At 30.6% G+C, this 13,022-nt stretch overlaps 1 protein-coding gene across 2 annotated transcripts in view; it reads right to left on the reverse strand.

Moving 5' to 3' along the window:
* Positions 1–13,022, reverse strand: part of LOC123301653 (phosphatidylinositol 4-kinase alpha) — a 52,820-nt gene that overhangs the window by 14,071 nt on the left and 25,727 nt on the right. For both annotated transcript variants that reach the window (XM_044884490.1, XM_044884489.1), the window contains 8 exons: positions 11,975–12,644; positions 10,889–11,096; positions 9,721–10,353; positions 7,737–8,049; positions 5,512–5,632; positions 2,968–3,158; positions 432–620; positions 182–364 (listed from right to left, as the gene is read on the reverse strand). In XM_044884490.1, coding sequence (XP_044740425.1) covers positions 182–364; positions 432–620; positions 2,968–3,158; positions 5,512–5,632; positions 7,737–8,049; positions 9,721–10,353; positions 10,889–11,096; positions 11,975–12,644 — 2,508 coding nt within the window. The remainder of the gene's footprint in view (positions 1–181; positions 365–431; positions 621–2,967; positions 3,159–5,511; positions 5,633–7,736; positions 8,050–9,720; positions 10,354–10,888; positions 11,097–11,974; positions 12,645–13,022) is intronic.

The following is a 13,022-nucleotide window of genomic DNA, read 5'->3' on the forward strand; positions in this document are numbered from 1 at the left end:
ACTGGATATTATTTCCGCCGTGAAATTAAACAAATTTTTGCTCTATATTTTTTGAGCTTTCAGGATTCAAAGCCCCAAACAAATAAAGAAATTCAAAAAATATAATAACATCAAATTAAAAAAAAAAATCACGACTGAACTATCAAATAAAAATTTTGTTTATTTTAAAAATGTTACTCACCCCAGGAGCTGTTGCCACAACCCGATACGGAAATAAATACAAATCTAATCCAACTTGATTGAAAATATTCTTAAAAATTCCAATTACTTGTAGCGCTAGCATATCTTGGCGCACATCATCGCCTACTTTGAATATTGCAGCTTGCCAAATCTCAATACCCATACTATTTTGTTCTTTTTTTATCTGAAACACGGGTTTAAAAAAAAAGATCGTATGTAAACAAGAAAATAATTAAAATAATAGTATTTACCTCAGAATTAATATTCTTTTCGGACACAGCCATTGCAAAATGTTCTAATTCTTGAATACCAAATTTACGTACTTTAAATCTTGCTAAATATGGTGCTTTTGCAGCACTTTGCATTGGTGTTCCACTTTTATAATCGATATCAACGACCATTGCTTCAGGATTACTTGGAAGATAACAGCCTTCTTGCACCTAATATACATTGCAAATATACTTAAAACTAAGGCTAGATTTTTTTTGTATATGAAGTTGGACTAAGTCTAAATCAAATCTGAAAATTTTAGGGGCGCTGCCCGATTATTTAAATAAATAAATGACTTCAAAAGTAGGCATATTTAACATTGGTTTATGTAACGGTAAATGGATATGTTTTCATAGATTTCTCCAAAACTAGTCGGTGGAAATTTAAAAAAATGTATTTAAATAAAAGTTAAAATCTTAATAAATTATATAAAAAAAAAAAAAAAAAAAAAACCTAAAATCGTTGATTTAGACTTGATCCAAAAATAAATGTTTAAATCATAATAAATAAAAGTTAAAACCTTAATAAATTATAAAAAAAAAAAAAAAAAAAAAAAACCGTTGTGTTCGACTAATTAAGGATGTATGAACACAGTAGTGGGACATAAAGAAAATTGAAAATTTTGATTAATTTAGCTTTCGATATTTCGAAAACCAAGGCAGATATTGAAAAATTGTATTATTATTTTTCGTCTACATTCATGAAGTTAAATGTATGGTTACCGTAGAATAGATTTGTTTTAATTTTTCATAGAGCCGAGAATCGACATGATTTTTGGGTAGTGGGTAGTTTAAGGGTCAGAAAGTGACATAGGCTAATTTTATCCTGTAAAAATTCACGATTACAATGGGTTAGTATACAGGAACCAGGTTAGTATACAGGAATCGTGTATACAGGAAGTTTTGTAAAAGTTCGTGAAATAGATTTTTAGCGCATTTTTCTCAAGAAGGCTTGATTAATTTACACAGTAACGATAAAAACACTCAAAATTTATTTTAATCGCAGGTAAAACCACTCTCTTTTAATCGGTAACATCGCGCGGCGATGCTAGTTGTAAATATCGCTGGAGTTAAATCATTCTCCGCCAAGGTTTAGTAAATTAAAATTTTTTCCGTTTCTGTTTGAAATTATTATTTTGTGATATTGAATAATTGGCAGCTGAGACTATCAAGAAAAAAAAGACTCAGAACCCTGCAATTTGCATAACTCTTGGAGATATTAATAGCTAAGAAAAACCATGATGAGATTTTAGATACCACCTAAAATATGAAAAAATGCTGTTTTTGACATGTTTTAAAAACAAAATGTGGGAGAACAATTAAATAATTTTACTTAACAATAAGCAAGGACTTAAAAGAAAGCAGTTTAAGTTTTCAAATGATATGAGACAATTTTCAATGCGACGATTATTTCAGAAGAAACAGGATTTTAAATCCAGAAGTACCAATTTTGCATGGAAAGCAAATATCTTGATCCAAAGTCGTTTGGAAACTTTATATAACTCATTTTTAAGAAAAATAAACAAACTTTCGGGTGGCCTTCGCCGATTTGTTATAAAATAATGTTTAAAGTTTTTTCAAAAGAAATTTTCAAAAGAGATTTTGAGGTTCCAAATGCGATGACTTTCCTCAGAGATACTGCTTTTTGAATTTTTCGTAAACTTTTATATTTTTAAAATTGTGCTTTGATGAGTATATTTTAAGAAAATTAATATTCAATTCAATTTTTTACTAACTCAAAAGCTTGGGCCAAAAGCATGGTTTAATACTGGCACAGTTATTAGCTAAACAAATTTTTTTTTCTTAAGTCAAAAAAATTCTGTAGATATCGAATGAAAAAACAAATAAAGAGGTATGAGAAAAATATTACGAATAAAATTTGTTTATACAGAATAACCACGTTCTTATTAAAAAAAAAATTATTTCATATCATTTATGAATACGAGTTGATTTTGAATCGATCTAGAAAATTAAGGAAGTACGGGCCACCAAAAACTATTTTTACCTTATTTTCAACTTTGATGATGAATTTTGTTATAACTTCATGAATGAAGACGAAAAATAAGAATACAATTTTTCGATATCTGTCTTTGTTTTCGAAACATCGAAAGCAAAATAATTAAAAAAAATTTCGATTTTCGATATTTTGAAAATTACTCCAGATATCGATAAATTTTACTCTTACTTTTCGTCTTATATTGTCAAGTTATAACCTAAATTACCATCAAAATTGAAAATACATATACACTTTTTAAATTTGTGTTCCCACCACCGTACTCATACATCCTTAATTGGTCGGATACAACGGTTTCTTTTTTTTTTTCAATAATTTATTAATTAATTTCAATTAAATTATAAAAAATACCTTACAAATTATACTCCTCGTCAATATATTTGCAACAGTAAGTCACATTCATAGTATACTATACTCATCCCATGTAATATTATAGTAATAACACTTAGAATGTTTTAACTGATGCGATTTTAATTATAGTATACATATTTAAAATATAAATACCTTAATTTTACTTAATGCTTCAAGACATGCTCGTTTGCGTTCTGGCCCTTTAGGGTATGGTCGAATATCACCACTAATATTTGTTATTTTGCTAAAGAAGTCAAATTCACGTTCGTAGAATAATTTTGCTGGCCCAGATAGTGTATTTACAATAGAATCAACTAATGATACTAACGTATCAAAAATCGCACCTGTAAAAAAGGTGAAAGAATTAAACAAATGAACATCATCTGCTTTCGGTTAAATTTTGAAGCAGTTTTAGCCCATATTTGTAAAATATTTTAGAAAAAAATTTAAGGTATACCTATTCAATACCAAATACGCGTTGCATGAAACTAATTACAACCTTTTACCTTTAATCAGTAAATTGGTATAAACAAGTAAGCAGGTTTAAGGTTTTACCAGCATGGTATTTGCAGTTCCTATGCTAAAACTAAGGTAAAAAGCCACTTTTCGACAGAATTTAACGAATTTTTTTTCAGAGACTAAGAATAGGGCATACTATTAAATCTCAAAGTTTAAGAAATTTTGCCGTTTAAAACACGAAATCATAGTTCAAGCCCCCTATTAGAAGAAAAACTTTTTTGAGGTACACACTTTGTGACCATGGGGGATGGGTTCAAAAAGTTATCAAAAACAAAAATACAAAAATGTTGCCACGGAAACGATCTCTTTTGGCGGGTTTTTTGACAATTTTTTAAAATAGGTATTTCTTTGGGAAACTTTTAATTTTTTTGTTGAAGATAATTCAAAAATACGTATTTTGAGCTAAGACTCGACTCCTTTATCTGCTCTCTAGTTATAAGCAATAGAACATAAAAAGTGCTATCTTATAATACTATTAATTAATATCAAACTTCAATTAATTATAACTGGAGAACGGATAAAGATACAGAGTCGATTCTTGGCTCAAAATACGCATTTTTGGAGTATCTTCAGCTTGCTCATTTAATGTTATCAGAGAAAATCAATAATTTCCCCAAAAAACCTAGCCAAAATTTTTCAAAAAACTCGCCAAAAAAGGCAAATTTTTGTGCAATTTTTTTAGATTATTTTTTTATAACATTTCGAATCCATTCTCCATGGTCACGAAATGTGTACTTCAAAAAAATTTTTTTCTAATAGGAGGCTTGAACTGTAAAGACTAAGTTCAAAATTAATATCTCAAAAACAAAACGACGTGGTGCTATTTTTTTTTATTCTAAAAACATTCCTTTCAACTCCTCCTACTTTCTAAAAAATCTTGTCAAGATGGTTTTTTAATATCGTAAAAAAATAGCTGGGAGGACAATGAGTTTGGCATGTTCTGACGCTCGAAATCGTTAATTTTGCAGCTGATTATCTAGCAATCTAAAATAAAAAAAAATTTACAATTTCGTGATCTCACAGCTAATATTATTCCTAGTCTTTGAAAAAATTGGGCCAAATCTGTCGATAAATGCTTTCATACTGGAAATACCTTAAATCAAGAAATTCTTCAATAAAAAGTATTGCAGATATTTTATTTTGGTCGAAATATTGTAGTACTATAATAAATTTATAAATAAAAGTTATATAATTTATGTAATTATATTGCCTATGTGTCTTAATTGTTACGGTCTCTTGATATTTGTATAATCACTCGGTAATAAATAGATTATTCAATTTTATTATAAACGTGATTTTTGTAAAATTTGCATAATCAGCCTTCCGATTTAATTTGTGACATTACACGTGCTATTTTTGTCGTGATGTAGGGAGTGAAATTTTTCGAAGTATTCTGTTAGTTTGACTTTATTTCGTTTCGATTTATGAAAATCCCATCTTTCTAGCATATCTAGAACCGAAAAACGCAGTTCAAGGATTTACCCATTTTCGGAGGGGTTTTAATAAAAAATTGAAGTTTTCCGATTTTTCTGATATGCTTCAAGCAATTCTGCATCGAATGCCGAAAACCGGCTGTATTAATATTAAATTAAACAAGTGAAAACAAACAATTGACTAAGTTAATTATTGAAATACCATGTGTAGACAGTGTTGATTACACTGTCACATTACACATACATACATGTTACACATTTACATATAACTGATATACCCATATAATACTATGCAATTTGCGCATAATTTGTGCTCTCATGGGTAAACAGTGATGTTTATGAAAAAGATGTTTCAAACAAAAGTTGTTTATTTTTTTATAAGAAACATTTTTTACATTCAAATTTTTGTTCTATCTCTAACGGTTTACAAGATGGGTCCGTAGGACCCAAGACCCAAATGACCTATGTTGCTCATTTACGAACTTGACCTCACTTTTTACGTCCTCAGCACGCTATACAAATTTCAGCTAAATACCTCTTTTCCTTTTTGAGTAATCGTGATGACAGGCGGACAGACAGACGACAGATGACGCAAATGAACTAATTAGGTGATTTTATGAACACCTATACCAAAATTTTGTTCATAGCATCAGTATTTTTAAGCGTTACAAACTTGGGACTAAACTTAGTATACCTTTGTATATTTCATAAACCTGGTATAATAAAAACTATTAACATTACTTACTATCTTTGATTTGCATATCTTCATCCATATACATATTCGTTTGCATATTCCAAATCAGTTGATGGGCAACAACTTGTGATTTCTTTGCAATATATTTTATAAATTCTGTTACATATCCCATCTATAACAAAATCAAAAATATTACCAATTTGGATATTAAGTCACCATACTTTAAGGTAGTATGCTTGAAATTATTTGTACCTAATTTTCAACTTTTATTATGAATTTCGTTATTACTTCATAAATGTAGACGAAAATAAGAACAATTTTTGATATCTGCCTTGGTTTTTGAAATATCGAAAGCTAAATAATTAAGAAACGAAATTTTCGATATTTTGAAAATTACTCCAGATATTGAAAAATTTTATTCTTACTTTTCGTCTTATATTTTCAAGTTATAACATAATTCACCATCAAAATTGGAAAAAAAAAATTTTAATTTGTCCCACTACCGTGCTCATACATTCTTAATTAGTCGGACACAACAGGTTTTTTTCCCAATAATTTATTAAGGTTTTAACTTTCATTAAATAGTTTTTTTTTAATTTCCCCTGCTAGTTTTGGAGAAATCTATGAAAACATATCATCTATCTACCGTTTTCTCATAAGACCAATGTTAAATATGCCTAATTTTAAAATCATTTATTTATTTAAATAATCAGGGAACCCCTTCCCCTTAAAATTTTCAGAATTAATTTAGATCTAGCCCAAATTAATAAAAAAAAAATTAAGTTTCTTATTTAAAATTGCCTTGGTGCTCATACATCTTTAAAGGCAAGCTTTGAGTCAATGTTTCCAAGTTTATACCATATTAACGAAATTTATTCATCACGTAGTATAATCGACTTAAGTACATCAATATCATTTTTTTTTAAATTATTGTATTTATTTTATTCCTACATTTATTGTATTTTTATATTTTAATTATTTTTATTTATGTACATGCTAATTATACTTGTAAAGGGTTAGCTGCCCGTTTATAATAAATAAATAAATAAATAAATCAATCAATTATATAAATAAACTAGATGTACCCCGCCACACTTCGCTGTGTGACATTATGGTTGCATGGAGGAAATAGATGAAAAGTATCTAGTAAATTTTATACAATTTGATAAATCCCGGTAAGTTTTACAAAAAAATTGTTTAAATAAAAGTTGAAGCTAATTTTGAGTCAAACAACTTTTTCATTTACACTTTTACAAAAAAATCATTTTTTCTTAATGAAAACCGTGGAAAACCCTTTTTATGATACTTTAACGCCACCTACTTTTTGTAATTTAACTCGTATGACGTTGCTCTAATGACATAAAATGTAGCTGACAGTGTCTTCTACATTTTTTATTTGAAAAACTTTTCCCTTAAATCAATAGATTCCGAGAAAAACGCATTCCAAATTTTTTTTTCCCATTTTTTTGGATTTTCTCAAAAACAGCGGAACGAAAAATTCTCTTAATTTTTTTTAAAGTTATTTACATGCCCCCCTAACGAGCTATAACCTCAGATCCACTATTGTAATTTTTTCCAGTCAAAATGCCAGATTTACTGTACCATTTGTAAGAAAATCTTTCATACTGTATTTCCTTTAAAAATCTATTGTTTGCTCTCGACTTTTTATGCCGGTTCGAACTTTACATTTATGTATTTATAACCATTAATTCAAATTTTTCGTACGTAAATGATAGAATGAAATCTCAGATTTTCGATTAATAAAGTGACATTCCTAACATACTGCTTGTGAGAACTTTAATTAGAAACCGCTGTAAATATCATGGTAGAACTAGAGTAAATATTATAAATTAATATGCAGCTTCGATGACCGGGCGGGTTTTTAAATCCTCTACAACTTCGCTATTTAAGGCATCCAAACCATTTATTTGATGTATAAGGTATTCGCCTCAGTATAAAAATCACAAGAAGGCTATTATTTTTAAAGGAATGATAATGGAACCTATTTTTCGCTCATCCCATTATGCGGAATATTTTTTGACAGGTTTTTAAAAATAGAATCAAAGCGTTTAAAGTTCTTTCTCCTCGGGTATTTTTTGCGCTAGAAATATGGCCCTGTAGGCGTGTTTTATTGCCTATGTTTCAACTTTGACATAAAATATAACAAAAACTATTGATTCAAATACTTTGGGCTCTTTGACCTTTTTGGTCAGCATGCAAAGAAGGACCTTTTACCTGTTTAGACAATTTGTCCGAAACAAAATAAAAATACTTACATCATCGTGTCTGACAGCTTGCACCAATTGTGGAATGTAAAACAAAACCGCATCAGCTGGATAATTAGACAAGACTCGTACTGCATACTGTGCTGATATTGGATGCGGTGGGTATTGACGTGAGAAGTATGATAGCGCTTGTATAGGGCTAACACTAGCCCATGTTAGCATATGTACTAATTCATGAGCGTCACTCATTAGTGTGTCAGTTGTTACCAAATATTGTAACGCTTCTGGAATGTGTGATACGGCGCTTGGATTTGAACGCACTTGACGCGTTATTTCTCGTATTATACTGTCAGAATTTTTCAACCTATAAATGTAAATTTTATAAACTCAGTCATATTTTGTTTTAATAACGAATAATAAATAACTGAAAGTTTAAGACAACAACACAAAAATCACACTTTTCGATTCCAAACTGATGCTGTTGTTTTGTCGCTACTTATCGAAATAATAAATTGATGAAAGTTGAAAAAAACAAATTTTCTACGTTTGTAAAATTTAATTAATTATTTACGCCGAAAGAAATACGATAATGTTATTTTAAATTTAACTTTTCTCAAAATGAAACATAAGCAACATTAGAGGTTCCTCCATTCTATTAAAAATTTGTATCAATTTAATACGAAATCCCATTTACAGCAAACAGAAAAATAAAATTTTTTGCTACAGATGATCTTAAAATCAAATTTTATCTAACCGAGTTTTAGGCATTTAAAATTCCGAAAAAGGATTTTTTTAAATGGTTTATTGAATGTATTCGGGCTGATTGACATTTCTCTGAAAGTAAAAACTTTAGCTCATATACGCCTTATTTGGATACACTAATATAAATTTCCACGAATTCAATCTCTTGAAAATTAAAAAAACCTGCAGTAACTCGAGCGCGGTCAAATTTTTTTTTTATTTTGAAGGGAAAAATTCAATGGACATGAAAAACTTATAATCTGGTAATTTCCACAAGTCACGGCCTCGTAAATCGATAAAAACTTTTGCGCGGGCAATGCTTTTGTGTCAGATCATTAAAAATGTATATCCGGGGATACGGACAGGGATATGGATTTTTCGTGTCTAGATGCGCGGATACGGTTACGGTTAAAATTGCACTCAATTACAGGCTCGATATCCGTGCGCTTAACCTTGAAACTATGTACAATATAGAAGCAGATGTGTTCTAAAAAATATGCTATGTTTCTTGCACAGCTTGTGATTTAATCTGTTTACAAGAAAATAATAATAATGTGTTTGTCTAATTAAGAAACACGAAAACTAAAATGGCCGGATAGTTGACGTTGTCGACTAGTCGGAACATCACTAAAAATAATGAAATGTAAGTGTCAAAAAAAAGTCAGATTAAGAAACTTCGCAAGATTTTTGTCAGATTAAGGTACAGCATGGCCAGGGTATCAAATTGAACCTCCAGTATGAAAATCTGACGCGCTCAAGTTACTACATAAGCTTGCATCATCTCCAAATCATCAAATCGTCAGTTTTTTGTATGGAAGCTTCGTTGTGATGCACTTAACGTCCCCTATGAAAATCTCATGCCTTCGAGTTATTTTTTTACATTTTTAACCCTTCCGCACAGCTACCCCCACCGCCCAAACCGTCAGATTAATATATTTTCGTTATATGAGATACGTGGGAGTATTAGAGTTTCAATATCTGACGCGTTCAAGTTACGCCATGAATCTCTGTCTTTTCACATTTTCTAAGGACTGTAAATCCTCCCCTCATCGCTAAATTGAAAAACTTTATAGAACCTTTTTTCTTAGAATCATTAAATAAACTTAGAATCATCTAAGTTACAAAATCTAATAAGTATCGACGACGCTCGAGTTTTACTACACATTTAACATCCTGGACTCCCCTATTATAAAGCTAATGTATTAGCGATTTATTAAATATGAAAGTGTACATATTTGAATAGATATGAATGTAAAATTTGAATAGATATGAATGTAAAATTTGATTTTGTTACCTGACAGGTAGAAAAACAGCTAAACATGGTGAAATTTCCCATGCCAATCGTGCATAATCACGCCATGTTTTTTCAGTAACAGCTTTTGAACGCCAAGCTGATATATTATCCTCGCCAGTTACTTGCAATTCAGCACGTGAACTTGGATTATGCCAAATCACAAGACTTTCAATTTCTACCGCTATTAATTCCAATATTAAATTACGTTTCTTTAAATAATCTTTAACAAAAACATCAATTTCTTGTCGTTTACTTCGATTCGATCGTTTACTCAATGTATTCGTACTGGATGATAATGGAACAGTATTAATCCAACCACTTGCAGATCGTGTAAAATCAGATCCACCCGATTTCATTTCATTTTGGGATGTTAACACATTCGTTGGCCCATATAAATCAAAGTCACCAACGCAACTTGCTTTTAAATACTTTTTATCAGCATGCATTGTCTGCCAGAATCTTACAAGTACACTTATATCTTCACGTAGTTTTGACGAGCTTTGTATTGGATACATTTTTGGCCCACAAAAATAATCCAAACAATTACAATATATTCGTTCTCGCAATACATTTTTTGCCAAGCCTTTTGGAAGTATATCACCTTGGAGTAAAGATAATCCACAAGCTAATAATCTAAAAAAAATCAGAATTATAAATAAACTAGATTTTAAAAAGCTTCCAATTTCCTCCCTTTTTAACACCCGTCGAAAAAGAGGAGTGTTATTAGTTTGACCGCTATGTGTGTTTGTCTGTTTGTGGCATCGCAGCTTCTAAACGGATGAACCGATTTTAATGCAGAGTGTTTTTAGCTATGTTTCAAGAAAATGGATCAGTTTGGAGATACCTACAAGTAGTACAGTTAATAATCCGAGATGCATTTGAAAAGTTAGGAAACAGCACCGATTTTAATGAAACTTTTTGTAACATGTTTATAAAACCCCAAGGAACATTCAGCTAACTAAACCTAGTCATAAAAGGGCATAGGACCCCAGCGGGGGGGGGGGCATATGTAAGATAAAAGCCAGGGCATATGTAAGATAAAAATTGTAATCTAGTAGGTATTTTGGTCGCTGATAACGAATCCTGTGTCATGCCTGTCAGTGTATACAAACGTCAACTCGGAATGCATAGTCGTCCTCTTTTTTACAACTGAATAAAAAGTTCTTACTTAAATCGAACTCCAACAGATGCAATATGCCGACTTTGATTACATTCCCGGCTACCAACTGTCATTGGTAATGCACGATGCAATAATGTAGCTAACATGTCCACTTGTTGTTGACTACGATATTTTCCAGTTTCAGCTAGCTCACATATAAATTGAACCCATATTCCATGTGGTGCTACAAATGGTGGATATGATTCTAAAGTGCATCCTGTAAAAAATAAACTCTTTCAGATAGTTTACAACGTTGCAAAAATTATTTACGTCAGATATAATAAACTGCCAAAAAATTGAACACCTAGAAAAATCTAACGTGAGCGTATAACGTATATACACTTTGGATTAGAACCCGAAACCCTTTGTGGATCATCCAAAAATTAGTTTTTCTCGATTTCCACTCCCAACAACGGATTCAAATAAGAGTTGATTGACGAAATATAAGTATTAAAGAGACTAATCAAATAAGCTACTGTGGAAAAAATTCTCTATCACCAAGCTAAAGCCAAAACTATACATCACATAGAAATTCTGATTATGGGTGGTTGTAACCTTAACGTCCCTATGTGTCTATGGTACACAGTGATGTATAGACGGACAGACAAGCAACCGGCAATGGACTAATTAGGTGATTTTATGAACACCTATATCAAAATTTTGTCAGTAGCATCCATATTTTTAAGCTTTACAAACTTGGGACTAAACTTAATATACTATGATATTATTTTATATACATGGTATAAAAAGACACCTTACACATACAGATGTGCTTTTCTGCTGTATTGTACGAAATTTTTTTCTGCGTAAATTTTAGCTAAGTTGAAACTAATGAATTTAAATTACTTTCCCGAAAAAACGAGCGTTTATCGTTCGTAATCGACCTCTCCGGGTGGGCCTTATTTTGGGGTGTAGTTGGGGATTTGAATCAGTTTTTTACAAATTACAAAAAAATTATCCATCAAACAACTGTGGAAAATTTCAAAGATGCAACTTTTTCCCTTTTATTTATTCATTGTACTATATAAAAATTTGAATTTTTCAATTACATTTTTTTAGCGCGTCATCTTTTTTGTGATGTATGTTTTAATTTACCTTCATAAGCAGCTAAGGGACTAGTTGTCTCCTTGTCCCTGGAAAACAGGCCTAAACGTTTATCAACAGTACATTGCCAAGCTGATAACATTTCACGTAAAAATCCTAATTCTAGATCAGGCCTGGCTGTATTCAACCATTGCCAACACTCCACACACGTTGTCATTGCTTCTACAGTAAATAACTCCACTTGAGACCAACAAATTGCATGTAAAAGCTTTCGATTAATTCCTGGTGTATTGATTAAGAGTGCAGTAGCTTTCCATAAAGCTTTACGATGTGCAGAATCTGATTTATTCTTACATGAATCCCAAACTTCTTTAATTAATTCATTCTGTAAGTTGACTTTTTCATAATGTGATAAACCATTAACTTCTCCAGCATATCGACTACGTATACTTAGAATTGATATAAACCGTGACACATCTGATTTAACACACTTTGGTCGTCGTTCTAGAGTATTACTAGATAATGGAGCGGATTGTAAATTTAATCCAGTGAATTGTAGCACAGCATCTGTGGCTAATGCTAAGCCAGCATGATGCCATGTTCCCGATCCTGGAATATGATTTGAATATTCTTGTAGATGTGAACGTGTACTATCTGGTGCCCATTTCATAGCCTCTTGCAAAATTTGTTGACATTGTGATGCAAAATCTTTTACAATTGTCTGGAAAAGATTCGAAAAATATGATTTATAATAAATAATTAAAATAATTTTATTATTAGTGTATGACTACAAGTTTTTTAATTTGATCTTAAAATTTTTCAAACTTGCGTTCATTCTCAAGAAATTCAATTTCAATTTTTTTTTTTATTTTTTTATTAGATTTATTTATTAGTTCGATCTGTGCGTAAATCCGCACCCGTGGTTATTAGTATTAGTAGAACATGTTTTAAAAATAGTTTAAAAGTTTTGAAATATCTGTTTTTACTTCTTAATGATGTCTTCAGTATTAGGAGAACATCTATAAAAACTGTTACATTCCAAACATGTTCGCCTTCTTATATTTATTATTTAAACTTATTCATGCTTATGATATACACT

This window comes from Chrysoperla carnea, chromosome 5, assembly GCF_905475395.1.
Source record: "Chrysoperla carnea chromosome 5, inChrCarn1.1, whole genome shotgun sequence".
Taxonomy (NCBI): Eukaryota; Metazoa; Arthropoda; class Insecta; order Neuroptera; family Chrysopidae; genus Chrysoperla; species Chrysoperla carnea.